Source organism: Aotus nancymaae, unplaced genomic scaffold (genome assembly GCF_030222135.1).
Source record: "Aotus nancymaae isolate 86718 unplaced genomic scaffold, 86718_ANA_hifiasm-v0.15.2.pri h1tg000022l_1, whole genome shotgun sequence".
Classification (NCBI taxonomy): Eukaryota; Metazoa; Chordata; class Mammalia; order Primates; family Aotidae; genus Aotus; species Aotus nancymaae.
In genome coordinates, this window is record NW_026988435.1 from 44750765 (window position 1) to 44778717 (window position 27953).

A 27953-nucleotide genomic window follows, 5' to 3' on the forward strand; every position below is an offset into this window, starting at 1 on the left:
CCCATGTTTATTTGAAGTACCATGGATTCTTTAATGGCAGTATTTATTCAAAACCTGTCTCAGTGAGAAAAAATATTTGGTTTCCCAGAGGCTGTGCTGGCGGAGGAAGAATTCCGGGAAGCCACAGTTGGGCTTAAGCATCTCCAGTCCAAACAGTTGGGAAACCTTTGGTTTCCATGTCTGTCGGGTAATTGGATGACATCATTGAGCTAAATCTGGGGTGACTGCACCAGGGTGCTTTCTGCTTCGAGGGAGAGATTCTCGCCATTGCTTACCTATAGGAAAGATACCCATTGCATATCTGAGACTTTAGAGGGTACGTTATGCCCCACACCAAGCTAGACTATTAGGCCTTGGGAAATTTATTTTGGCTAAATGGCACTTATTTTAAGATTCTGAAGTCATTACCACTGCACTTTATTTTCTGAGTAATGTGCCTGTCTTGTAGACTCTCGAGAGGAAATGCTTCACTCCAGCTTTATTTAGGTCATTACCACAAGGCCGAGGCGAAGGCCACGTGTGAGGTCACTGACTGGCTGCTGCCAAGGGCAGGTTTATGACACGGAGTGGATGCCTTCCCAGCAGCCCCCCGCCCACACCGCTGGCTGATGCATGTGTCCAGTGCCCGCACGATGATGGTTTTTAGCCAACAAGGTGCTGGGCTGTTAAGTGGTGGAGGTTCAGGGAACAGGAGCTGCACAAACGCACAGGTAGATAGGGGCTGGTTTCCCAGGGAGCTTCAGGAAAACATTCTAATGTTTCTTTCTTCCCCAGTAACAATGAGCAGGTAGCTCTGACCACCTGCCGGGGGCATCTAACTGACCTCTTCTATGACAGGCATATTAGCTGCTTGTCATGGGTCAGGGACAGATGGAGTGGACAGTGGTAGGAATCTACATCGGGAATCTGTGTCTGACCTTCCTCTATTGCTTCCTGGACTTAACAACTTTGATTAAAACATTTGTCTCCTGGCTGGGCACAGTAGCTCTTGCCCATAATCCCAGCACTTTGGGAGACTGAGGCAGGAGGATTGCTTCAGCCTAGGAATTCGAGATCAGCCTGGGCAACAAGGCAGAATCCCCATCTCTACAAAAATAAAAATAAATTACCCAGGTGTGGTGGCTTACATCTGTAGTCCAGTTCTTTGAGATGGGAGGATCACTTGAGCCTAGGAGGTTGAGGCTGCAATGAGCTATAATCACACAACTGCACTCCAGTGTGGGTGACAGAGAAAGACTCTGTCTCTTAAAAACAAAAAAAGAAAAAGTCTTCTTTCCCATAAAAAGTACATCCTAAACCAGTTTTTCCTTAAACATGAATTGACCCAAGAATCACCTGTAGATCTGTAGAGCTGCAGATCCTGATCCAGTGAGTCGGGGCAGGCATAGGAGTCTTGCAAGCTCCCAGACGACACTGATGTCGCCGGTCTGGGGGTGCACTTTGAGCAGCCAGGACCCAAGCTTTGCTTGACTCCAGGAGACATCCAGAGCTGGCTTGCTCTTTGCTTCTCCTCGGCATCGTGCTGTGCCCATGCTGGGTGCTGGGGTCTCCATCATTACTGTAGGTCCACATGTAGCCATGACCTTTCTGGCCTCAGTGTGGATGTGCGATAAGTCCGTATTTGCAGGAACCTAAGGAAAGACCCTCTTACTCATCATCTATGAAGGTGTGGGTAGGAGACCATCAGATCTAGGGAGAGGAGAGAGCTGTGGAGGGAAATGAGAGTCAGGAAGAGAATGAGGAGCTCTGGGCATGGAGGTGGACATCAGGGTCCAAGGGGGGAGCTGGGCAGGGCCTGGGCCTCTGCAGAGACCTGGCAGCGGGGGTGGAAGTGGGGTGCTCACCTGTTGGCATGTCAAGGACAGGGTGGTGATAGATTCAGGCTGAACTTCAGGCTGAGCCCTGGAGAGCTGGGCAGAGTCGACCCTTCCTCCTAGAGACCAAGGAGCCTTAGTGAACTGTCACCTCCTACTCCAGAGCCCAGCACAGGGTCTGGCACGTGGTAAATGCTCTGACAACATGTTTTGAATGAATGGAGTGGATATCAGGTACACATATGAGACAAGGGCCTGATGCTGTGTGTGACGCAGGGTCAGACCCGGGGGCAGGTGAGCAGTGCCCGTGTAGAGGGGACTGTGGGCCTGGTTTTCCTCACTCTGTGGTCCTGCTTCTGAGCGGAGTAGCCGTGGACCTATCGTTGGGAGAAGGAACTCAGAAGATGCCCAGCTCAGAGTCTGGGTCTTGGAAGAGAGAAACTGGGGGGCTTGGTGCAAGCCCTGGGGGCCTTCAGCTGTGCAGTCCAGGGGAAACCACCATAGCTGTGTGGGGTCAGAATGCAAGGCTCAGAACCAGGCGGCCGGCCCAGCCTGGGTGTTCTACTCTAGACACTCCGTGTGAGCTGATGTTCGTGTGGTCCAGGGCACTGCCTCGCCCTGAGCATTTCATCGACTGGAGACTGGGTGTTTCTCATCACAGAGGAGCCCGCACAGGCTGAGGAGCAGGACCAGGCTCTGAGAGCTGTGAGAAGGGCCCTGGAGGAAAGGACTTGCAGCAGGACGTGTCCATTCCCTAGACCCTCTGTCCCCAGGTGTGTGGCCAGCAGCATCCCTGTGCATTCTGTGGGCCAGTGATGTCTCCAAGAAGGGAGAGTTTTCTATGGAGCCCAGCAAGGAGCGGCTGATGCAACCCTGCTGACGGCCTTTGGCTTTGCGAGTGCTCTTTAAACCCGTGTGCTCCCCAGAAGCTCTGGGCAGCTGCTCAGGCTGCAAGAAGTCTTCACTCGCAGATATGGATGCATCCCAGCGTGCCTCACTCCTGCCTTTATTCTTCCGGCCACATGCCCAGAGTCCCCAGGCCACCTCTACTGAGATTATGCAGTGTGTTGCCATCATGATTCATACATTAGCTACTGTGATAAATAATTTTAGCCTTAGTTGCAAGAATAGCACAAAGAAACGTTTGTACCCTTCAACCAATTCATTAATTGTGAGCATTTTGTCTCGTTTGCTTAATATCTTCTTTCTAGTATAATCTCTATGTATGTATCTTTTCTTAGATATACCAGCTCTGCCCATGAACATATCTTATCATACATGTGTGTATATATGTGCGTATACATATGTGTATGTAAATATATGTATACAAGTGTATATACATGCATATATGTGTATATGTAAATATATATGTGTATGTATGTGTATATACATATGTGTGTATGTAAATGTGTGTATGTGTGTGTATATGTGTGAATATACATATGTATGTATGTAAATATGTGTGTGTGTATATGCGTGTCTGTGTGTATATGTACACACAGAAACACAGACACACAGACACACACACACACACAGATTTCAGGGCAAGGACTATTTAAAGAGGTCGGAGATATCAGATTTCTTCCCCTAAGCGCTTTGGTGTGTGTTGCTAAGAATATTCATTCTCTGACATCACTGGTATTGCTATGCCCTATCCTAGAATCCATCACATCATCCTTATTCAAACATAATGTCCTTTGCTAGCACTTTTTTTCCAGTTTAGGATCTTCTCTTGAATCTGTGTTGCATTTGGCCTTATGATCATGATGACATTGAGGGAAAGATTATTTTCATTTTCTTTAGTAAAGAAAGTACAGGGGCCAGGCGTGGTCGCTAACCCCTATAATCCCAGCACTTTGGGAGGCCGAGGCGGGTGGATCATGAGGTCAGGAGTTCGAGACCAGCCTGGCCAATATGGTAAAACCCTGTCTTTACTAAAAATATAAATATTAGCTGGGTATGGTGGCAGGCGCCTGTAATCCCAGCTACTCGGGAGACTGAGGAAGGAGAATTGCTTGAACCTGGGAAGGGGAGGTTGCAGTGAGCCCAGACAGTGCCATTGCACTCCACCCTGGGTGATAGAGCGAGACTCCGTCTCAAAAAAAACCAAGAAAGTGCAAAACTAGAACCAACAACATCAAAGTCGCTTTTATGGAAAGGCTTGAAATCCACAAATCGTTCCCACCAATCAGCAAACAAAATCCAAAAACCTATCGGCTGGGCAGACCTCCACACGTGGCTGACCTCTGGGGAGCAGGTGGGTGCAGTGACCTGCTTTCAGGTTTGCAGTGTATGAAGTGATGCCATCTGGATGCCGGCCTCCTCCGAGTCTGTATGACTGAGAAGGCAGCTCCTGGTTCTTCAGCTTTGACCCTGGTTTCAGATGCTGCTCTTGGGTTAAAAAGCAGATTTCTGGCCATGCTCTTTGATCACAAATTTAATTACAAAGTTTGCTCTGACCCCAAAGGAATGAAAACTTACCGGCCAAATGAAAGCTGCAAGTCACTAGATTTTCACTTGATCAGCCTCTCTTTCTGCAACCAAATAGTCATTCTTTGTCCTCATGCGATGTCGGTCACCTTCAATCTCAAAGCCCTTTTGTGGGGCGCCTTTATCTCTCTGAGGGCCTGTGTGGTGCAGACAAGGGGAGTGAGAGGTGATGATGTGATCGCTCTTGGCCCCACTGTTGGGCCCCGAGCCGGCAGTGGGACGTAGACTGCAGCATCCTGACCTGACTTCCAGGCTCTGCTTCCAGCACGTGAGTTTCTCCAGCAGGCAGAGGACACATGCAAAATTAAGATACATTTCCAGGCTGGCTTTTATGTTAAAACCACAACTTAAAAAAACTTTTCCATAAATTACTGGGGGGCAGGTGGTATTTGGTTATATAAGTTCTTTGGTGGTGATTTGTGAGATTTTGGCTCACCCATTGCCCAAGCAATATACACTGTGCCATATCTGTAGTCTTTTATCCCTTGCCCCCTCCCATTCTTCCCCCCAAATCCCCAGAGTCCATTGGACCATTCTTTGCATCCTCATAGCTCAGCTCCCACATATCGGTGAGAACGTATGATGTTTGGTTTTCCATTCCTGAGTTACATCACTTAGAATAATAGTCTCCAGTCTCATCCAGGTCACTGCAAATGCTGCTAATTCATTTCTTTTTATGGCTGCCGAGCATTCCATATATATCACAGTTTCTTTATCCACTCATTCGTTGACAGGCATTTGGGCTGGTTCCACAACTTTGCAATTGTGAGTTGTGCTGCTATAAACGTGTGTGCAAGTATCTTTTTCAAATAATGACTTGTTTTTCTCCAGTAGTGGGATTGGTGGATCAAATGGAAGTTCTACCTTCAGGTCTTTAGGGAATCTCCACGCTGTTTTCCATAGTAGCTGCACTGGGTTTACATTCCCACCAGCAGGGTAGAAGTGCTCCCTGTTCCACTGCATCGGCACCAACATCTACTGGGTTTTGATTATGGCCATCCTTGCAGGAGTGAGGCGGTATCACACTGTGGTTTTGATTTGCATTTCTCTGATTATCAGTGATACTGAGCATTTTTTTCATACATTTATCGGCCATTTGTGTATCTTCTTTTGAGAATCGTCTATTCATGTCCTTAGCCCACGTTTTGATGGGATTGTTTTTTTCTTACTGATTTGTTCAGGTTTGTTGCAGATTCTGGATATTAGTCCTTTGTCAGGCGTATAGATTGGGAGGATTGTCTCCCACTCGGCGGTTGTCTGTTTACTCTGCTGACTGTTCCTTTTGCCTTTTGAAAGCTCTTTAGTTTAATTAGGTCCCAGCTATTTATCTTTGTTTTTATTGCATTTGCTTTTGGGTTCTTGGTCATGAGATTCTCACCTAAGCCAATGTCTAGAAGGGTTTTTTCCAATGTTATCTTCTAGAATTTTTATAGTTTCTAGAATTTTTATAGGTTTAAGTCCTTAATCCATCTTGAGCTGATTTTTGTATCAGCTGAGAGATGAGGACCCAGTTTCATTCTCCTACATGTGGCTAGCCAGTTATCCCAGCACCGTTTGTTGAAAAGGGTGTCCTTTCCTCACTTTATATTTTTGTTTGCTTTGTTGAAGATCAGTTAGCTATAAGTATTTGAGAAACCTCAACTTTTAAATGTTTATCACACATTTTACCTAGCAGCAAAATGTCCAGAATGCTTCATGGATAAACAGGAGACACTTAAAAATGAACTAAACGTCGCCTGGGCCACACATTAGAATTTTCCACGTGGGGCTTTGGACTGGTCTCACCTTCCTAAATGTGCTTGGATAATGACGTTTCTCGAACATTTGTTCTTATTTGCAGGAGAGGAGGATGAGTGAGGTGGAGGGTGTGTAGGAAACTCGCTCAAGGTGATCCAGCCGGTAAAGGGTGTAACTAGGCTGTTCCAGAAGCCGCCTCCAGAGGTCACATCCCAGAGTTTACCAGCTCAGAGGTCACCACGCTACCTCCTGGTTACACGGTGGGGGCTGGAGTACCCCACTGAATGGGGAATCCGTTCCCAGGCAGCCCCTGAGTCCATATTTCTGCACAAAGCACCCAGGTCCTTGTTGAGGCAGGGTACGGAGCAGGAATCAGATGATCTTCATTGGCAGCCTCATTTTCTACCGTGAAATGAGTACATTAGCACCCTCTCAATTCAGGGAGCTGTTTTAAGGATTCATGAGGCCATGCGTAGAAAAGCACCAAGCAAGTGGCTTGGATGTTAACAGGTGCCCAGGGAATGACGAAGCAGCACGTGGGGAGGACGTGGGAAGCCCTACGAGCTGCAGAGCACTCTCCTTGCTGAGGGCTCCCTGCCCTTGACCGGGGAGTGAAGGCACTTCGCAGGAGCAAAATGTTACCTGAAACACTGCATTACAAAAATTTTCAAACGCACAGAAAAATGGAAACAATCATAAAGCAGACACTCCGGGTTCTACCGTGAACACTCGCGGTACTTTAGCACATGCCTACACACCCGTTCTCTCTCATCCATCAACCTGTGGCATCCTGCGTTTAATGCATTTCAAAGCAACTTGCAGAACTCCATTTGTTTTCCTGAATATTTCACCTGGCATATCATTAATTAGAGCTTCATATGTGTTTACAGCCCTTTTTTGAGGTAAAATGTAGATACAGTGTAATGTGCAAGTGCTGAGTGTACATTCATTGAGTTCTGACAAATGCACAACTTCCTTCAAGGCTTAGAACATCTCCAGAATCCTAGAAAGTTCTCTAATACCCTTTCCAAGCAGTACCCGCTTCGCTCTTCAAAAGGAAGCACCGCTCTTAGGTTTTCTTCACCATAGATTTGTTTTGCCTGTTCTAGAACTTTAGAGAAAGGGAGTCGTGTTGTACATAAGCAGCTCTATCTGGCTTCTTCCATTCAGTGTGTTTTGTGCTGTATTGTTGTCATTTGTGATGCACTGAGAATTCATTGCTTTTTGTTAGTGAGCAGTATTCCATTTTAAGAAGATATCATAATTTGTTTTCACATTCTCTTCTTAATGGGCTGTTTCTGGGTTTTGGCTATTATTCATAAAACTGGTGTGACCAGATATTTTTGTGGACATAAATTTTCCTTTATCTTGAGTAAATATAGGATTGAAATGGTTGGGTCTGGGGTAGGCGTATTTTTTGTTTTATAAGAGACTTCCAGACCCTTTTCCAGACGGCCGCACGACCCTATATCCACCAGCAAGGCTTGTGTGTTCCAGCTGCTCCACAGCAACACATCGAGGGCTTTTACAGATGTCAGCCATTCCACAGCGTAACATCGGTAACCTTCCAGAAAGTTCAACCTCATCTTCTGCTGTGTTTCCATCCATCTGAAGTCTGTTAAAATGTATCCAAATTCAAATCTGTAAACCAAGAGCCAGTTCTCCAAAAATTATGTGGAAAATCTAAAATGTATTCTTACCGCTGCTGCCGCCCCATTGGCACTTCTGTGCTCTTAGACACCAGGACTTTGGTAACTTGGTTTGTCATCTCCTCCATTGTTTTGTTTTCTTGGCGACAGGGTCTCACTCTGTCACCCAGGCTGGAGTGCAGTGGTGCCATCACAGCTCACTGCAAGCTCAACCTCCTGGGCTCAGCTGATCCTCCCACCTAAGCCTCCCAAGTAGCTAGGACTCCAGGTACATGCCACCACACTCAGCTAATTTTTTTGATTTTTTTCTACAGATGAGATTTCATCATGTTGCCCAGGCTGGTCTCGAACTCCTGAGCTCAAGCAATCCACCTGCCTTGGTCTCCCAAAGTGTTGGGGCTACAGGCGTGAGCTACTGCGCCCAACCCTCTTCCATCGTTTTCAGGGAAGGATCAGGGGTCAGCTGTTCACGTCTAGGTATGAACGAATTTGTCACTGGATCACCTGTCTCGGGAGGAAGTCTTGCCCTGGGGATGTAGGAACAAGAACTAACGTGCTCAGTGCCTCCTAATGGCCCCAATTTACCTAGTGTGTCAGTTCCTCACAGACAGATAAACTGAGGCCCACGAAGCGTCATCGCCTGAGGTTGCAGAGTTGATAAGCAAAGGTCTCAGCCCCTGTGGACTAAGAGCCTGGGCTTCCCTCTGGGACTCAGCAGCCCCCTGGCAGTTATTCCAATACTTCCTCAGTGTTGGAGGCTTTTACAGAAACTCCTTGCCTCTGTCTCTCACTCAGCCCTTAGAAAACCTCTAAGAGATGATCACTCCTGCCTGTGGCACAGAGAACGCCCAGGCAGAGGACCCTCGGAGGCTCAGACGGAGAACTCGCTGCGCTTTCAGTCGTCCTGGGCGGGCTCCCTGGCCCAGCTCCCTGGCCCTGCTCTCATTCTTTACGGCTTTGGCCCAAAGCCTTCCGGATGGATGGAGTTGTGGACACCGAGTCTGGGAACACCTCAGCCCACTGTGGCTCCCTTCTCCAGCAGGAGTGGGGGTGTGCGATGTTCAAACGGGTCCAGCCTCTCTCAGATCCCATCTGGGCCCACACCGCCCCTCCTTCCTGAAAGCATAAGTGGCCGCACGAGGATGGTTTGGCCTTTGAACGTTCTCGAACCATCCAAGTTCAGCGTATACTGTTGCTGTCCTCTGTCCCTGAAGCTTCCCTCCTGCTCCTTGGACAAACTCACGTATCCCTTCAGGGACCACTCTCATGTAGCAGAGTATACCCCTGCTGCCCAGCAAGGCCTTCACCATGCTCCAAGCCTGGCCTGTTGCTCCGGCTCCTGGAACCCCCACGGCCTTTGGTCTATGTGAATGCTCCAGGTCAGGTAGCTCGTCACTGCTGGAGGACCTGTTGCCACTCACTTCTGGCCACGAGAAACTTCTTCCTGTCTGAGCAAAACCCACCTGGGAGGAACTTCTTTACTCCCTTGTTTAATTTTTGACTCTACCAAATAGACATGAGTTCCTATCCTATGGCAGACCTCCAAACACTTTGTGGCCTGTCATCACGCTTGCCTTGGGTCTTCTCTAGGGGAGCTATTCCTATATGTGGGCACAGACTGACTTGACTGCCACCCCACCCACTTCTGCAGCACATCAGTGTTCACCAGGCTTTCCTCTCCCTGTGTGATGTGAATCAGGGGTGTAGCCAGATCCACGGGGAGGAGGACCTGTGTGTTCACCAGCGTTAACCAGAGTGGACAGAGGCTTAGGAGTGGCCTTCAGGTAGACAGGCGGCATGACAGGCTGCAGATGGCCAACCAGGCCTTGCCATGCCCCCACCTGGCTCCACACACACACATAGGCGGTTCTGGCTCCCTGGGTGGAAACAACAGTGGGGTGGGTGGGCATTATGAGCCTGGCAAGCAGAGACCACGGAATAGCAGGGAGGAGGAGGAAGGAGGAGTGACTCCTCAGTGCCGGCTTCACAGCCCATCTGGGGTCTCTCCCCGTCTGCTTCTGAGCAGAGGGTGTCCTTATATCACAAGCACAACCCCAAAATATGCTGGAACAGGAAGTCGAACAGGGTCTCAGTCCCCGGGACTTTCTATACATGAGGAAGGCAGGGCTGAGCAGGCCAGATGTGGTGGTAGGAGGGGTGCGCCCTGCTCCCCTCTTCTGAGTCACTGAGGTTTTGGGCTGCAGATGGTCAGAGGGTGCCATTTTGGGGGGTTCTCAGCAATAGATGGGGATACAGTAGGAGGCCAAAGTCACAGAAATTCTCTGCTGGAACTCCAAGACACAGGCTGGGAGCCGTCTGTAGGACCGAGACCCAGACTTGGACCAGTGTTAAAGGTGGTGGGGGGTGGGGTTGCCAAGTGTGGGGAACAGAACAGAAGTGCGGGGAGACGGCCTGACCTCCAGGAGCCACCCTGACCTCCAGGAGCCACCATCACTCTCGGTGTTTCCCGCCCTGTACTTCTTTCTTCCAAGAAAGGTTATTTCCAAGAGGACAGATCGGATGAGCAAAAGGCCATTTTATTTCTACTGTATAAAAATGGATGAAAGGAGAGTTGAAATAGTTTTGCCTCTTACATCCCTGGGTTTGGTTCTGAAGGCCCTGGAGGTGCCCCTGTAGCCAGCCTTGACAGGTACACATGGAGGTTGTACAGGTCACAAGGCTGCCTGACGCCCGTAAAGCTGTGGCCAAGCAGAACTTGGCGGGGTATCTCTGGTCCTGTTCCCTACCCCCGGGCCACCTGGCCCTCCCGGAATTGGCTAAGCGCTGTCCTTCCACTTCGTCTAACAGACCACGGCAAGGATAGGCCAAACAAGAAGGAGCCACCAAAACTTGCAGGTCAGGTCGGGGCTTCAGAACACCTGAGCTCCAACCTCCGTCCTCACCACCAGCTAGCCCCACAGTGTCCTCAACTGATTTTCTAAAAATAGTTTGGGCAATCTTGAGGGCAAACCCCATTAAAAATCTGTACCCTGTCTAGCATCCAGAGGCGTCGGCGCTCATGAGCAAACAGATCTCATTCTCGGTACGAGCGTACCTCCTCTGGAGGCTCTCGGGGAGACGCCCTCCTTGCGTCTTCCAGCTGCCGGTGTTACAGGCAAACCGTGAGGCGCCTTGGCTCACAGCCACATATCTCCAACCACTGCTTCCTCGGAGTCCTTTGCTGTGGCTTAAAAGGATGCTCTCCCTGGATTAGGGGCAGTGCTAGGCCAGGACGATCCCATCTCCATCCTTGCATCTGAAACGGCCCTTTCCAAACAAGGTCCCACCCGCAGATTCCGGGTGGACATGAATTTTGAGGAGACAGGATTCAAACATGTCTTTGTGATCTCTTCCTTCTCAGGGTGCGGCCCCCAACCCTGACAACTTGTTCTTCCCTTCAGACACTCTGCTGAGACCCTTACACCAGGTGGTTTCCCAGGCACTGCGGAGATCACACCTCCCTAATGAGTTCCGCAGACTCCCTGGAAGTCTTGCTGGAAATGCTGCTTTCTCTTTTTCCTTCTGGGATGGAAAAACGCTCCCCATGGCTCCACCAGTCAGTCAGTGAGACGTTCCAAGCCGGTCTTTCCACTTGGGTTTTCTCATCTGTCTATCTTTTATTTATACAAGCCTCAAACTACTGAACACTGCTTGGTAAACACTCCCTCATTCACTATGCAAGTGCCAGCATTGGGGCCCACACCCGTCCTTCTCCAGGAAAGCCACTCGGGTGCTGAGTGTGCGGATGGACTTTCTTCACATTCCTTGGGGTTTTGGGGGAAGGGTATGTTTTTCCTAACATCACTCCAAATGTATTTCTTAACAAAAACCTCCTAACCTTTGGAAAATGGAAAAGAAGTTACTCATCTGGAAGGAAACTCCAAGTCTTTAGGACCCATAAACCCCCTGGGTGACTGCAGTCACCTCGCCCGCCAGCATGCTGAGACGGCATTGCCTTGTCGCCGGGCTGGGTTTCTGGCAGCGATTTCTGCAGCATTGATGTCTGGGTCATGAGTGTGAATTCCTGGCCAGGATTTTCCAGTGGGTCTTCCTACCTGCCGGGAAAGAGCCCCCGTGCAGTGCCTGCCCTGCGTCACGGTTCTCCTAACGCCCGAGCATTCTGCGCGCCTGGAAAGGTGGAGAAGCCGGGAGGATGACGTCGGGGGGCTGTCAGCTTCTGAGTCCCCCTTCATCTTTACGGAGCAATAGTGAGAGTCTTTTTCTAGGTTAGCGGTTTGTCAAATGGCCAGCTTTAGAGGGAGCCACCACCCTTCTAAGAATTTTAACTATATAATCACATGGCATTTAAATATATTCCCAAGACCAAAGGGATCACAGGGCACCAGTTTCTCAGCTGGTAGTGACTTCCTCTCACTCCTGGATTCTCTCGGCAGGAGGTAGATGAAAAGAGCTGCTGAAAAAGTGACTTCCCTGGTTTGTGATCTCTGTGGGAAAGAGCATGCGACCCGCCTGAGCCTTGAATGTCAGAATGCAGTGTTTTCCTGCTGATCACTGCTGTTCTGGGAAACGCAGCTGTGGTTCTGTGAGACCGTGGAGAAGTCCTTAAAAGAAGACCCGCCTGAGCCTTGAATGTCAGAATGCAGTGTTTTCCTGCTGATCACTGCTGTTCTGGGAAACGCAGCTGTGGTTCTGTGAGACCGTGGAGAGGTCCTTAAAAGAAGATGCACGCCGGGAAGTGGGAACCACCAGCGGCTGCAGGGAGCCCTCTTCTGCCTGCTTCTTCCTGGCCCTCGCCAGTGTGCCTGTGGGCTGACCCCAGGCCATTTAACAAGCACGTATTGAGTACCTACTGTATGCCAGACATGGGCTGGACCCCAGGAGGAAGTAGTCTTGGGTCCTGATTCCTCCTTTTGATGTGGCTTTGTTTTGGTTTTGGTTTTGAGACAGGGGCTTGTTCTGCTGCCCAGGCTGGAGTGCAGTGGCCTGAACATGGCTCACTGTGGCCTAGACCTCCTGGGCTCGAGTGATCCTCCTGCCTCAGCCTCCTGAGTAGCTGGGTCTGCCGGCACACACCACCACGCCTGGCACATTGTTTCTTTTGTATTGTTTCGTAGAGACAGGGGTCTCACTATGTTGCCCAGGCTGGTCTCTAGTTTTTGGTGTGAAGTGATCCTCCTGCCTCAGCCTCCTAAAGTGCTGGGACTGCAGGCGTGAGGCACCGCACCCAGACCTGACTGCTCTCTTTCTGCTGCCCATCACCTATCAGGGCAGGGGAGACCCTCCCTCACGTTGTCACACAGAAGAAAGGGACTGATGACCTGAGAGAGGTGACAGCGAAGCGCTATTTTGGGTGTCTGGGAGTGGGATGGCGGTGGGCCGAGGACTGGAAGGCAGCAGGGAGGAATGAGTGTTTGAGCTGGCACTGATTGGGTCAATATTTGTTCTTCCCTTTTGTCTTGATGCTGATTTGTGGCCTAGCGTCCTCCTAGGCAGGGCCCCGACTGTGTTACTTGAACTTGGCCTCTGACCCCAGGCTGACGTGGACCCTGGATTAGTTGCTGCCACTCAGCTTTGCCTCTGCTGAGGTCTGGTTCTGGTCATCTGCTCAGTGGCTCACTGGCCCTGGGGATGGCTCTTGCCATTTTTTGTCCCAGTGTCAGGAGTTTCTGGGCCTGGAGTCAGCCCTGCCTTTCCGAGGCCAGGACCCTCCCGAGGCCAGCTGCCTGGTCCCCACCCCCAATCCCGTGTCTGTGGCCTTACGTTGTTGTGACCCACACTGTCCTGTCCATCATGCTGTCACCTGCTTGCCTCAACACTGGCTGGCTACTGCTGGGCTCCCTTGGAAGCCTTGACCTGGCCCAGGCTGAATGTCCCCAGTCCGGACCATTTGGGGGCTACCTCTAGGCCAGGCCTTCACTGCCTGCCTGCCTATGCCCAGAGACCACCAATGGCAAGGAGTCCGTCTGGCTAGCAGTTCCCACAGACAGTGGACCATGGACAGTGACTGCAGTGGACGTGACACAGCCCTTCTTAGCACGGAAGGTTGATTTCAGGGTCGCTCTTGCACTTGATCTTCCCGAGGAGGAAGCAAGGAAGCCAGGCTCTCCGAGGCGCTAATTGCATTCTGGGCTCTCGGAGCAAGCTGGCTCAGTTGCCACTGGTGGGCATGTACTTTTGCTTCATTTGCAGATGAGATGCTAGGCCAAGGGTCTTCCAAAGGCCATCTAGAAAGCAAATGCCAGTCGATCTGGGGTTAGACCTGGCTCTGCAAGGTCCCGAGGGCCACAGCAGCCCTCTTCCTCCTTGTCTTCCGCAGCGGCCAGTGGGTCCTGGTGTCTCTGTTCACCAATCGCGGCGTCCTTGCACCTCAGGGCTGAGCTCCTTGTCTACCCTCCACTGACACCACCCGCTCGGGAAGGAGCCTCCCTTGCTCTGAAGCTGTCACTCAGGCATGGAGGCTGGAGGGCCCCGGTGGGGATGGACAGGGTAGGTGGGGGAGCACTGCCTGTCTGGCAGATTCACTCAGCGCCGGTGTTTCTCATCACAGCGCCTCCGACAAAGCAGGCTGGGGCTTAACAGCCCTCGTTATCTGACCTAAATTCCTGCTGAAATTGAAGTCAGCCGCTTCTGATTCGGCCCTGAGTGATCTAGAGGCCACGGTCGCCATAGCCCTATGAGGGGTCGCACCTTGCACAGGGGACTGATGGTGACCGGGGCCACGTTGGCTGGTGCCCTGCCTTGATGCCCATTTCCAGAGAGGCAGAGCTCTCAGTCGCTACACTGTCCTGGGGGCTGGGCAGGGCGGGGGCCTGGCGTGTGGCCCGAAGGGTGGAGTGATGGGGCGGGGGAATGCATCTTGTGCCCTGCGCTCTGGCCTCCCTGCCCTCCACATGGGCTCCTGGGTGAGGACAGCTCCTGCCCCAGCCTCTCTGGAGGGCCCAGCTGACCCTCCTCCCTTCAGGCCTAGCTTCGGTACCACGGACCCTGTTGTCCGGGCGTAATTGGGCGTGGGATTAGACTCTGTGCGAGTCGGCTTAGGCCAGGAACAAAGCAGGGCAAACGGGAGCTTAAGCGACCGACACTGACGCCCTCACGGCTCTGGAGGCCGCCAGGCCAAGAGCCAGCTGTCCGGGCAGAGCCCTCCTGGCCTGCGCTGGCGCGTGCGGGGACCATGATCTCCGGTGTGCCCCGGCTGCAGCCACCTCCCTCCGCCTCCGCCTCCGCTGTCTCATGGTGTTCCCTTCTCTGTGCTTCTGCGTCCAAATTCCTCTCTTTTTATCAGGACATAATACATTTAGGGGCCACCCTACTCCGATCTGACCTCATCTTAACTACACCTGCAAAAACCCTGTTCCCAGATAAGATCGCATTCACATGTTTGGAGGGGTAGGACTTCAACTTATCATTTTGAGGGCCACAATGTAGCCCACAAGAGACTTTAAGGCTTTTGGAGGCCGTGAGCTGTCCTGCCGAGGCCCTGGGGTGGCCGGCAGCCGGCAGGGCGTGGGCTGGGTGAGGGCAGGCTCTGCAGACAGAAACACTGGCGCCTCCACAGGAGGTCGTGCTGGTGTCTTCTCTCTCTCTCTCTCTCTCTCTCCTTTCTTCTACATTTGGTTCTTCTCAAATGTGAGTTTTCTGTATCAGCATCCCGCCCCCTCGCCCACACCCTCCTCCCGCCACCCAAGTCTCACTTCCTGTTTTCAGCCTTCTGCCTGAGCTGCTTCAGAAGTTGAACCTGCGGGGCTGGGCCTGCCCCGGCAAGGCACGTATTTTTTTTTTTCTGGAAGGAAGAAGCGGCGACAGGTTACAGGCTGGAGGCTGTCCCTGTGCTTGGATCCCACACAGGTCCCCAGCAAGCCCCAGCATGCCCCAGCACCTGCCCTGCGGGGAGTGGGGTCTTGAACACTGGTCTGCAGGAGTGACGCGGCCGCCGGGCTCTCTCAGGGGCAGGTGAGGTAGCCTCTTCTCAGACCTCATTTTTCTCCTCTGTCCCCAGGGCAAAATCCTACACAGTGGCACTCAGTGACCGGCCCTGACTTTGATCTTGGGAGCTTTCCTCTCCACCCAAGAGGCTCTGAGGTCATCTCTGTCTCAGAAAATCAGCAAGATCAACAGCGGGACAGTGGGGACTGACTGCCACTGTCATCTGCATCATGGTGAGCCCTTGAACTGTGGCTTCCTCAGGACAAATCGGCCTTCCCCATGTGAACTCGTGGCAGGCAGAGAATCTGGGTTGGGACCCTGGACTGCACCCCAGGCTGGGCTCCTGGCCTTTTCCTTCTCTGCCCTGCTAAGGCCACTGTGCCAAGCCCTGGGACCGTCCAACGGGGAGAAGGGCCTTGGGACAAAAATGACACTTTCTCAACATTACCCATGGTTGAGGTTACAAGAAGCAGAGAATGTGAGAACGTTTCCAAATGAAAGTGGGGGAAGGATCGCGAAGAAGCAAGTTAGGGCTGTGCCTGGCCATAGCCAGTGCCAACGCCGAGCCGCCTCTGCAGAGAAAGTGAAGCAGATGTGGTGAGATAATACATCCAGCCCCGAGCGCTACTCTCATCTGCCAGAGGCGGGGGGAGGTATTTCTCAGTAAGATGAAAGCATTACAGATGGATTAGATCTAAGGGAGGGGCCTGCAGAGACGCAGCCGGCAGAGAAACAAGTTCTCTGGAGAAACTAGGGAGGGGCTGACTGTCAGTCACGACCACCGGGGACCTGAGTCAGTCCACCAGCAGCCTTGTGGACATTCACCTTGGGCTTCACAACCTGTCAGAAACCCCCTCAAGTCCAAAGGCATCGATAGAATGGCCGGTTATTTCAGATTGATACATGTCCTAACGTACCAGTCAGCCCACGCACCCCACGTGCACTGAGCGCCTCTTGTTCACCCCAAATAAACTCTGCTGGAACTGGGGCGGGACTCGCAGGGGTGGAGGAGAGGGGAGATGGGCAGAGGGCAAAAGCGGGTGGTGAGAAGAGCCGACGGAGGGGTCCCACGGTGAGCGAGGCCGCGTCCCTAACCAACGTCCCGAGGCTGCTGTGCAGAGAAGGAACCACGAGCTGGGAGGCTGAGCAGCAGACCGGCCCTCTCTCGCAGCTTGGAGGCTGCAGGTCTGAAATCAAGGTGCTGGCAGTGCTGGTTTCCACTGGAGGCTGTGAGCGAGAAACTGTCCCCTGCCTCTCTAGGTTCTGGGGTGGGAGCTTCCTGGCATCCCCGGGCTCATTGTAGACGGATCACTCCAGTCTCCACATCCCAGGGTTTCCCTCCAGGCACCTCTAATCTCCCTCTCCTTTCTCTTGTAAGGCCACCATACATTGGATTTAGGTTCACCCCAAGTCCGGGATGATCTCATGTAAATTGCATCTGCAGAAAGACCCTATTTCCAAATCAGTTTACGTTCACAGGTACCTGGGGTTAGGACTTGGACATATCTTCCGCGGAGGGGCGGGGGGCGGCGGGGGGCTGCCATTCAACCCACTGCACAGGGTAACCTTGGCCAAGGGCCCTTTGCTTTCACTTCCTCGTTGGCAAGCTGCCCTGTGTTTGGACTGAGTTGAGGCTATCAACCTTGCTGCCCCTTGGGGTTCCCCCCAGGCGAGATTCTAAGCTGCTTTTCCTGGGGCTGGAGGCCACTCATTGGGATTTTGTTAAAGAGCTTCCCACCAGGTGAGCAGCCCATCTTGGGCATCAGGAGACTTTACTGGCAAAGGTGGTGAAGTTCCTTCCTCTTGAGAGATGCTTCGGACACAGGAACCCAGGGAGGTTGCTCACCTGATGGTTACGGCAGGAGCAGTAGAAACCTCTGATCTTAGTCCCCCTGGAGGAATCCCTCCCTCTAAGACTTGGCTGGTGCATGCCAGGAGACACCGTGAACTTCACTCCCAAACGGCCGCTTGCTTGTCCCCCACCTCCCCTTAGTCTCAGTGGCGGCTTTGCCTGAATTAGAGGGTGTGAGAGCCGCCGTGTCTCAGCACTGCAATTAAAACAGGAAGCCCTTCAGAAGCAGCGGTGTGCACCAGCCTCCTATGGGTGGAGCAGAGCAAACCACCCGCTTTTGCCCTCTGCCCACCTTCCCTCTTCTCTACAACCTGCGGCCCCTCAGTTTCAGCAGAGTTTATTTGGGGTGAGCAACAAGAGATGCTCAGAGTACGTGGGATGTGTGGGCTGACTTGTACATTAGGACCTGTGTCAATCTGAAATAAATTGGCCGTTGTTTGGATGCCTTTGGGCTTGGGGTGGGGGTAGTTCTGGCAGTTTGTGGAGCCCATGGTGAATGTCCGCAAGGCTGTTGGTGAATCAGATCCCTGGAGTTCTCAGCTGACAGTCCAGCCCGATGGTTTCTCTGCCAGCCGTGCCTCTGCAGGTCCCTCCTCTGATCTAATTGGATGAATATTTGAATCAATAGACTGAGTCAGGCAGGATGCGGTGGGCCTCGTGAAATTAGCTGAAGGCCTGAAAAGAGCAGAAGGGCTGCCCCTGCCCACGAGGAGGAGAGAACCCCTCCTGCCGGACGGCCTTTGAACTGGAACATCAGCTTTCCCTGCCTTTGGACTTGAACGGAAACATTGGCTCTCCCTGGGCCCGCGTTGGCACAGGAACTATGCATTGGCTCTCCTGGGCTCCAGCCTGCCCATTCACGCAGCACGTGGTGTTGGACTTAAGCTCCAGAACTGTGTGAGCCAATTTCTTATCATCACAAATTTCTTTTTCTTTCTTTTCTTTTGAGGCAGACTTTTGCTTTTGTCACCCAGGCTGGAGTGCAATGGCTCGATCTTGGCTCACTGCAACCTCTGCCTCCCAGGTTGGTTTAAGCGATTCCTCTGCCTAAGCCTCCCAAATAGCTGGGACTACAGGCAGCCATACCCAGCTAATTTTTGTATTGTTAGTAGAAATGAGTTTTTGCCATGTTGTCCAGGCTGGTCTCGAACTCCTGACCTCAGATGACCCACCTGCCTTGGCCCCCGAATGTGCTGGGATTATAGGCTTGAGCCACCGCACCCAGCCCACAAATTTCTTTTATTATCAGTTTTTTGTTTCTCTGGAACATCCTGACAAAGAGTGAATATTTGAGAATTTAAAAATCATTTATTGGAGCTATTGAATCTGTTGTATTCTGTTCTTGAAAATCCTTGGGGCTGGGGGAATATATACCTTCTCTCTTTTCCTCTTGAAAATTAAAGCCTGACTCAAGGTAGGGGCACTCACTGTTGTGATACGCTTTTATCCCAACGTCAGTCCCAGCGGACAGACTCTGTGCCCTGGGACGCTGGTGTTTTCCGGGAATGACTGTGACAGAGCAGCTGCTTGTTGTGATGAGGGCTGGTGGAGAACAGCCCCCTCTGAGTTTGGCCTCCAGTAGAAAGCTTTCTAAGATGTCCCGCTATAAACTCATTCTTGTAATTATTGCGTTTCAGTTCAGATTTTATTGCTCCTGCTTCATTATCGCAAAGCCACATGATGATATCCATGACTGGTGCAGAACAGCCCTGACGGTTCTAGAAGCACCATGGTCCGACCCGGCCTGACAGATGAGCCAGTCATGAAATGCTGGTGCAGGTGTGGATTGAGCCGTCATCTTCTCTCTCTTCACTCTCTGGAATCAAGACCCTGAAGTCCAGATGGCCAAGGACTGCACCAGCTCTTACAGACAGGCTGAGGTCCGGACACAGGGCGGGCCTGGCTGGCACCCCGTTCTCCAGACCACGCTGCCCTTCACTGCCGGGTTCTAGGACTCAGATGTGGGTGGATCTTTGTTTCTGACTTGCGTTCGTTCCTTTATAAGAACCTTTGTCCTAACGCTAATGTGAAAAGGGAAAAGTCATCCAGGCTGTGATCGGAAGGCCGAGCTTCTGCAAAGGCAAACAGAAACAGAGAAAAGACGAGGGCACGTGTCTTTGTGAGGGAGAGATTCGGGGGAGCAAAAGAGAGGAGCCGAGATTGCGCCATTGCACTCCAGCCTGGGTAACGAGCAAAACTCCGTCTCAAAAAAAAAAAAAAAAAGAGGAGACCCAGAGAACTCTCCAGAAGGGTCCAAAGGCTGCTGCGTGCAGGAGTGGTGCTCACCGTCCAGTGTCGGGGGCGGTGGGCAGGCTCCTCTGGTGTGGTTGTTCCAGCGGGAAGGCCAACCGTGATTCCATGTCGGGAGGAATTTCTGGGCAGAGCCATCTGTCCACAGAAGGGGCCGTCTCACTGGATCTACGGCCTGGTGTTCAGGAGGATGAGGGCCCGTCCTCAAGGTTGCGTGAGCACCCAAGTCACCTGGATGCCAGGGGCCCATCCTCCAGTGCCCAGTGAGTGAGGGGTGAGGCTGGGGGCCTGCATTTTCTGTATGTCCCCTCCCCATGCAGGTGGTCCTCACCCACATCCTGAGAAACACGGTGTTACGTCATTGCTGCTGTCGGAGGGCCACCTGGATGGGGCTGGGTGCTGGACTGGAGACTCAAAGTCTCTTCCAAGTCTAAAACATTTTTTCATTGCATGACCCTCCTCCCTAGCTCTTCCTCATGCTCTCCAACACAACCAGCTTTCCCTGAAAATAAACCCACCTGGCCACCCCTTGGAGATGAGGGCTTCTCCCGCCCTGCCTCTCCCTGCCGTGCACCTGCCTGGCAGCCGTTGCCATGGCTGGCTGTCATGGGGATACAAAGAGGAGGCTGTGAACGTGTGGTGATGCCGCACCGCCATTTCTGCCTCCTGCCCTGGCAGGGATACATTTTGGCCATAGGGTAATGACAGATGTGTGATTCTGTGGCAGAACTTGTTGAGCCTCTGTGAGCTTGCAAACATAGGGTCCTGGAAGTCTGACCTGAGATGAGAAAGGCCCCGTGGAGGTCAAGGAGTTCAAATCTCTCCATCCACAGGTGGAGAAAACAGGGCAGCTGCCGGCCCAGGCACCAGCGCTGGAGACAGGAGGTGCGGTGCACGCCTGGGGAGAGGCTGAGGCCAGGATGGGAAGCGCTTACTGGGCCCATGCGTGTGCATGTGAGTGTGCAAGTACATGAGTGTGAATGTGACTGTATGAGCATGTGTGTGGGTGTGCAGATTCCAGGGTGAACATGCGTGAGTGTGCATGAGTGTGAAGGTGTGAATGTGTGTCCACTTATGTGTGTGTATGCCCATATGCGTATGCAAGTGTGTGAATATGTGGACTTGTGTTAGCGTGAGCCTGTGTGAATGAGCAAGCATGAGTGACGTGGCATATGAGTTTGTAAGTGCGTGTAAGTGTGAACGTGTTTTAGTATGTGTGTGGGTGTGGGTGCACGTGTGAGTGTGGATGTGTCTGTGTTTACGCCCAGTGTGAGTGCATGTGAGTGTGAGTGGGTGTGAATGCCTGTGCATGTGTGCCCTGAAAGCCAGCATGGCACACTTGAGGCCTCCGCTGGTTCTCCAGCCCTTGGATGCTGTGTGGGGGATGCTGGCCTTTGCACAGAGGCCCTGACTAGGGAGAGCAAATATGGGCTCTCTGCTGGATGGACTGTGGAAGACACGCCCCAGGAGTGTCGGGCACCACATGCTGGAGAATTTTCTCCCTGTTGGGTTACAGTATGGGGCTGTTTTCCTTCTCAAAGTGTTTACACAGACAGTGCAAACATGGAAAATCCCTCTGGCCATCGTGCAGAAAAATATGCATAAAGAGTAACTGGAGAAAAATGCCTTCTGTGGATTAAACACAGACAGAAACACACACACACACACACAGAGGCAGGGGTATCTTTCCTTGTGCCTGTATGAAAGGATGAAAGGGAGGTTGAAGGAGAGACCAAGCTAGAAACACACTGTTCATTTCGAGATTTTTTCTTTAATCACTTGACATAAGGAGACAGCATGTTAGAAAATGACTATGAAGTCCTCAACTGGCAAAATGTCTTGACTTTGTCCCCGTCTTGGGGTCTGTGGTTAAATCATGATAGACCGGCAGTGGAGTGGAGTGTGAAGAACTCCGGCTTGAGGCTTGGACGAGTCTAGGTTTAATCTCCTGTTTACTGCCGTGTGGCCTTCTGAACCTGTTTTCTCACCTGTATAATGGGGACAAGCGACCTGTTTCATAGAGGAGTCATGAAGATGAGAGACAATGGTGCGCCGGACAAATCTAAGTTTTAACCCATAACATTATCCCCGATTTTACCTTCATATTTTATAGAAACATTCATACATTACAGTAGCAAACATTCTGAGGTGATATATAAAATATAATACAAATTCATCTTGCATTTTGAAAGTCCAGATTCACTTAAATCATAATACTTTTAATTTATTCTTTTAGTGTTTGTCAAATTTCATTTTTTGAGTATTATATAATAACTTTAATATTTATTCTTTTCCTATTAAAGCCTTTTTTAATGAGTCGATTCTGCGTGAAGCTTTTGGTTTTCTATAAAGGCTGCATCTTCCGAGGACACCCGTTGGGCACAACCCCTTCACTGTGTGAACGTTTCCAGCCTCCTTTTTGTATTCTTGTCATGGCACCTGACATTTAGTTACTAACCAAGCAAATGCAGCAGTTCATCATCTCAGACATCCGTCTACAGAGAATAAAAGAGGTAGCGACGTTGGTGAGGGCGTTAGGCAAGAAGGTCCCTCCTGGAGGAATTGTTTTGTTTCTAGAACACCAGGGAGTTACGCTCCCGAACCACACAGCCAAGATGAATCTTCGTTAATTCATCTGAACGTTTCCTCAGCAAAATCAACAAGATCTTATTCATCCAATGTTAAAAATTGGGCTTCGGCAGTCAACACCAAGCAGTAAGAGGCAATCAAGAGTGTGGTACAAAGACGTCATAAACTAGAAAGAACTGAACATGAAATCTAAAAACCTACTTCACATGCACCATGATGATTACCAAAATAAAACATAAATCACCTATATTCTTACCACTCTTCAAAATATTTTCTTCCCTTCCGATGGCTCTTTCTGGAGTTTTCTCCATGGTTATGTAACTGTACAGAGTTGTCATTTTCATGGAGATGAAATTTTGTGCGTTGCTGTTTTGATTTCACATTGTTAAGTGTTTTTTTATGCTGCTAAATCTTCCCGGTGAGCCTTTCAAGGCCTGTGTGATACTGCATCCAGATGCTCTGTAGTAATTACTCTCCCATTCTCCTGTGGTGGTTCAATCGTGTAATTTTCCACTTAAAGTCGTAATAAGTAATGTACATCCCTGTGACCACAGTTTCGTGCTCCCAGCCCAAGCTCCAGGAGGAGAGGACGGGGTCAAAGCACCTGGACATTTTTATGACTTTTGAACTGCATTGTGGAACCATGTGACAGACACTTTTCTGAATGCGATGTACCACTTTGATTTGATGCTGTTTTCTCCTGCCAGTTCAGAATGATAGGGTAAGAGAATACTCTGTGTTTGATGGAGAGAGTCAGATTTGGGTCTGAAATGTGTTTTCTGCGTAACAACGAGATGGAATCCAGTGATGCAGGCTGGGCTGTTGGATACTCACCTTTCCTAAGAGATGCCATCTGCTTGGAGCCGAATAGGCTGTGACACACAGGTGCCCCCAGGGAAACAGCCGTGGCAGTGGTGGGCGTTAACCAGCAGGCATAAGGGACTGCTCCCAGCAGTGCTTCCTCTGAAGCCATTGCTACCACAGCAGCGCAGGGGACAGAAAGGCCCTTCTCTGGGTCCAGGTGGCTCTGGCCCCTATGTGCCCTGGCGTAGGAGAGACCCAGGCTGCTTGGTAGAGGCCCAGAGCCCTGTGCCACCACCACTGCCGGACGATGCTCAGGACCTTGGGGCTGGCCCTGCTGGCTCTGGTCAGTGCTGTGGGCCCCAGCCAGGCCAGCGGCTTCACAGGTGAGAGGTCTGGACTTAGCATGGGCAGTTCGTGAGAAGGGGGGCTCATGAGTCTCATGAGGACAGCCCCCTACTGAGACCTGGGCAGGCAAGGACACCTCTGCTTTGAGAGCTGACATCTGTTCCTTGGTGGCCAAGCTTTTTATAAGTGCACACGGTAGCAGCTGTGGAGGTGGGGCAGGAATGCCGGGTAGGCTTTTGGGAAGGAGATTCCCCCAGTGGGAGCCTGCTGCTGAATCACCTGGGTATTCATGGGGGTAAAATGCAGATTCTTAGCTAGCAGGTCTGGGGCACAGGGCCTGGAACTCTGCCTGTCTGTGGGTGATGCAGATGCTGTGGGTCCTTGGATCCCGCTGAGAAGAGTGAACTCCTACAGACACAGAGGAAAGGTCTCCCAAACCCTGGTGCATTCAAGTCCTCGCTTACAGATTTAAAAAAAAAAAGGGAGACCTAGCCTGAGCAACATCATGAAACCCCATCTCTACAAAAAACAAAATTAGCCAGGCGTGGTGGTGCACACTTGTGGTCCCAGCTACCCAGGAGGCTGGGGTGGGAGGATCGCTTGAGCTTGGGAGGTTGAGGCTGCAGTGAGCCGAGATTGTTCCACTGCACTCCAGCCTGGGTGACAGAGCGAAATCCCCCAAAACAAAAAAACACAAAACAAAAACAAAAAAGAAAGGCGGACCCAGAGTGGATCAGGGACTCAGCGTAGGGCATGCAGCTCTCCAAGGGCAGAGTCACCGAGGGAGCCAGGGGCCGCGCGAGGGCTCCGTCCGGAGTTTTCCCAGGCATGCGGAGGGCAGAGCAGCCGCTAAAAAACACGTGGGGGTTCTGAAACCCCAGAATTGAGGGAAATGGGACTGCAGACTTTGAAATCATATTCCTCTGAAAATCTGTCTCATTCAGTTAGAAATTTAAAGGCATCCGTTCCGTTTCTAAAATCTACTGTGCTTTTGTACTAGCTTAAAGTTTGTCACCCAGAAGCAGGACATTCCTTCTACTGCGATTTGTGAAATGGATGTCCCTATTGGAACAAGTAATGTGTAGACACGACAGTTCAGGTGCATAATGGGTGGGAATCCTGGGAAGTGGAGAAGGTCTTAAGAGGTGTTTCCAGAACCCCTCATTGTATATGAGGACACCGGGCAGAACCTCAGCAACCCCACATTCACCCGCCCCGAATTTTCCCGGTGCCAGCACTGCCTTCATGGGCATGGCTCCACCTCAGCCTTCTGCAGCCACAGGGCATGGCTATGATTTCACAGATGACAAGAGGAGGGCACCTGGAAGGCATGACACGGGCACAGAATCACACAGCAAGCGTTCATGAGCCCGGGTGTGAGCGCGGGTCCGTCTGACCCCAGAACTCTCGTCAGCCTCAGAGCATCAGGCTTTCCCCGCTCTGACACCGGAATGCAAGACCCCCAATTCCTGCTCCGATGACCCTTGCAGGGCTTTGCGGAATGGCAGGATCTGCTAAACACTTTCTTCTCTGGGCTCAGCCAAGAAGCCAGCCTTGGGACGACACGTGGCCTTGGATGAAATGTAAAAGACAAAACAGGACAAACATCTCCCGGGTTCCAGAGGAGATGAGTGTGTGTGCGTGTGCGCATGCATGTGTGTGCGTGTGCGTGTATGTGTGTGTGCGTGCGTGAAGGAGGGCTCTGCTGTGGACCAGCTGGGGCCCTGTAACGATTAAACGGGTCCCTGGCAGCTCTCTAGAGACCAGCAGCTGTAAGTGTCCTTAATGTGGTTGGCATCTCTGCTCAGGTTAAGAGGAAAAACAAGCTAGATCCACCCTGCTAGATTCTCGGGGCAGGAAGTCCTCGGCCTTTGCTTATTCGGTGTGGTCACTGAGTAGGTGACTGCGTTCCTTCTGGCTGTATTCCCCCGTTCCTCGGGTAAGTCACTTCTAGGCTCTGGGCCAAGCTGCCTTGGTCCCAGAGGCTGATCTGTCCTGTTCCACCCCTTATGACAAGGGCCTCTGTTCCTTTGTGGAACTACCCCATTGGTGATGGCAAGCAGAGGTGGTCCCCATCCCCAGAGGAGGTTGCAGCTCCAGTCCCTGTTATTCGTGGAGTGGGGTCGCTTTGTGGCAAGCGTGTGGTCCAGCACCATGTTCCGCCCAGAGCAAAGCTGCAGCCTCTCCCTCACCTGGTTTGAGGGCTGGCTCTGCCCTGTTTCTTCCTGGGGCAAGTAACAAGCCCCCTGAGTCCTGCTTTCTGCACACTGGTAGGTTGCTGTGAGGTCCAAGCAGGGAGTCCTCAGAGCTGCTGCCCCAGTGGAGGGAATAAGGACAGCCAGGTTTTGTGATCATTTCTGCTCGCATCTCCACGTTCTTCCCCAGAAATCAATCCAGCTGCTCACTGAGGGAAGTAAACTGTAATACTGAGCCCCCACCTCTTGGCTGGAAGTAAAGCTTAGAGCTCAGTTGAGTATCTGAAATGCAGGCACTGTAGGTCAAACCCTCCATTCCTCCTGCATGGAGCATCCACAAACTCAGAGCCCCCTGCAAGGTGCCACAGGGGAGCAGGAGGGGACCCTTCACCGTCCCTGTGTTCACTTGCTAGGGCTGCTGTGACAATGAAACACAGCCGAGGTGGCTTAAATGGCAAAAATGGATTGATTCTCTCACAGTTCTGGAGGCCAGACATCTAAGATGAGGGTGCGGGCGGGCTGGCCCCTCCTGACTGCTGCGGGAATCTCTGCTTCAGGCTCCAGCTTCCGGGGTTGCTGGCAATCTTTGGTGTTCCCTGGCTGGTAGAAGCATCACCCCGGTTTCTGCCCTCTTCTCCCTGTGTGCCTGTCTCTACATTTCCCTTTGGTATAAGGACCAGTCATATTGCATTAGGGCCCACACTAATGTCTTCATTTTAGCTTGATAACCTCCATAAGACTTAGCTGCAGATAAGGTCAGACTTCGAGTTACTGGGGTTTAGGACTTTAATATATGAATTTTCGGAGAAACACAATCGATTCGAATTAGGCAATAGGGGTTCCCTGGGAGATGGGGAGCCCAGGCACCAGGTTGTAAGATGTCCATGACGAAGAGGCACGTGGTGAATGTCATGGGGCCAGGGGTCTCGAGAACCGAGTGTCACGCTGATGGACGGTGATGGGCCTTATGCCCAGGAACCGGGCTCCAGTGAGAGACGCATGGGGCCCAATACGGTTAACTTGATGCTTGTCCTGCTGCAGGGGTGACCCTGCCTCCTCATGATCACAGTGGTAACAGTTGAACAGTTGAACTAGTCTTTTTTTTTTGTTGAGACGGACTCTGACTCTGTTGCCCAGGCTGGAGTGCAGTGGCACGATCTTGGCTCATTGCAATCTCTGCCTCCTGGCTTCAAGCAATTATCCTGCCTCAGTCTCCCAAGTAGCTGGGATTATAGGCATGTACCACCACACCCAGCTTTTTTTTTTTTTTTTTTTTTTTTTAATATTTTTGGTAGAAACAGTGTTTCACCATGTTGGCCAAGCTGGTCTCAAACTCCTGACCTCAAATGATCTGCCCACCTCAGCCTCCCAAAGTGCTGGGATTATAGGCGTGAGCCACTGCGCCCAGTCTGAACTGATCTTTTATCATAGACAAACTTCTCATGTGTGCTTTAATTACCTGTTTACTTACGTTCCACGCCACTGAAAAGAAAGCTGTCATTGTCATGCCCTGGCCGCAGTAGGCCTTCAGCGTGCACTGTAGGGAGAGCTGTTGCACGTTCCTTTCCCAGATGGCAACCTGGAGGCTCAGGGGGACCAGGAGATAGATGCACAAGATTCTGCGGCCTGTGGAATCAGCCCACGTGGAGTAGAAGAAAGGGACGTGATCTCTGAGGGTTGATCCCAATGCTGTGCTCTTTCCTTCTTACACTGGTCGTGAGATCCCTGTGCTCGGGGAAGCATACGTGGGGCCAGGTGGCGTCTCCTCCTTGCTCAGAGCAGCTTTCTTAGCAGGCCAGGCTATGTTTGTGCTTTATTCTTCTGCGTTCACTCATGCAGCAGCCTTCCCAGCCCACTAGCAGGAGAAGGCCCGTGGAGAGGGCTGGTGGGCAGCTCCTGAAGGCCTGCCGAGTGTGGGAGCTGTGGTCTCACTTGCTGTTGCAGAGGGCGCCTTGCAGATCACAGCTCCAGGGATCTGATCCTGGCATCCTTCCCTCTCCGGGTCTCGGTCTGCCTCCTTGCTTGCCTCTCTTTTAGAAAAAGGCCTCTCCCTGTTGGGCTACCAGCTGTGCAGCCACCGTGTGACCCACACTGAACAGAAGGTGGAGGCCGTGCAGACATCCTACACGACCTATGTGTCCTGCGGTGGCTGGATCCCCTGGAGGCGGTGCCCCAAAACTGTTTACCGGACCCGGTACCTGGTGGTGGAGGTCCCTGAGTCCAGGAACGTGACCGACTGCTGCGAGGGCTATGAACAGCTTGGCCTCTACTGCGTCTTGCGTGAGTCCAGGGCTGCCGGGCTGGGGCGGGGCCACCCTCGCCATCAGGACTCTTGATGGGACAG

General features: G+C 51.7%; 1 protein-coding gene and 1 long non-coding RNA gene across 3 annotated transcripts in view; both read left to right on the forward strand.

Annotated features, from left to right (window-relative positions):
* Positions 1-15820: 15820 nt before the first annotated feature.
* LOC105712114 (uncharacterized) lies at positions 15821-23201 on the forward strand. 2 transcript variants are annotated; one of them, XR_010343944.1, is made up of 3 exons: positions 15821-17053; positions 19064-20630; positions 21980-23201. It is a non-coding gene; the product is annotated as an uncharacterized LOC105712114 (long non-coding RNA). The 2 variants fall into 2 exon arrangements; XR_010343942.1 differs by having other exon boundaries at positions 19064-19939; positions 20510-23201.
* Positions 23202-23355: 154 nt separating this feature from the next.
* UMODL1 (uromodulin like 1) overlaps positions 23356-27953 on the forward strand; it is a 71045-nt gene continuing 66447 nt past the window's right edge. Inside the window, exons 1-2 of the mRNA XM_064379984.1 lie at positions 23356-23452; positions 27647-27889. Of these exons, the coding sequence (XP_064236054.1) occupies positions 23377-23452; positions 27647-27889 (319 nt within the window). The 5' untranslated portion in view covers positions 23356-23376. The remainder of the gene's footprint in view (positions 23453-27646; positions 27890-27953) is intronic.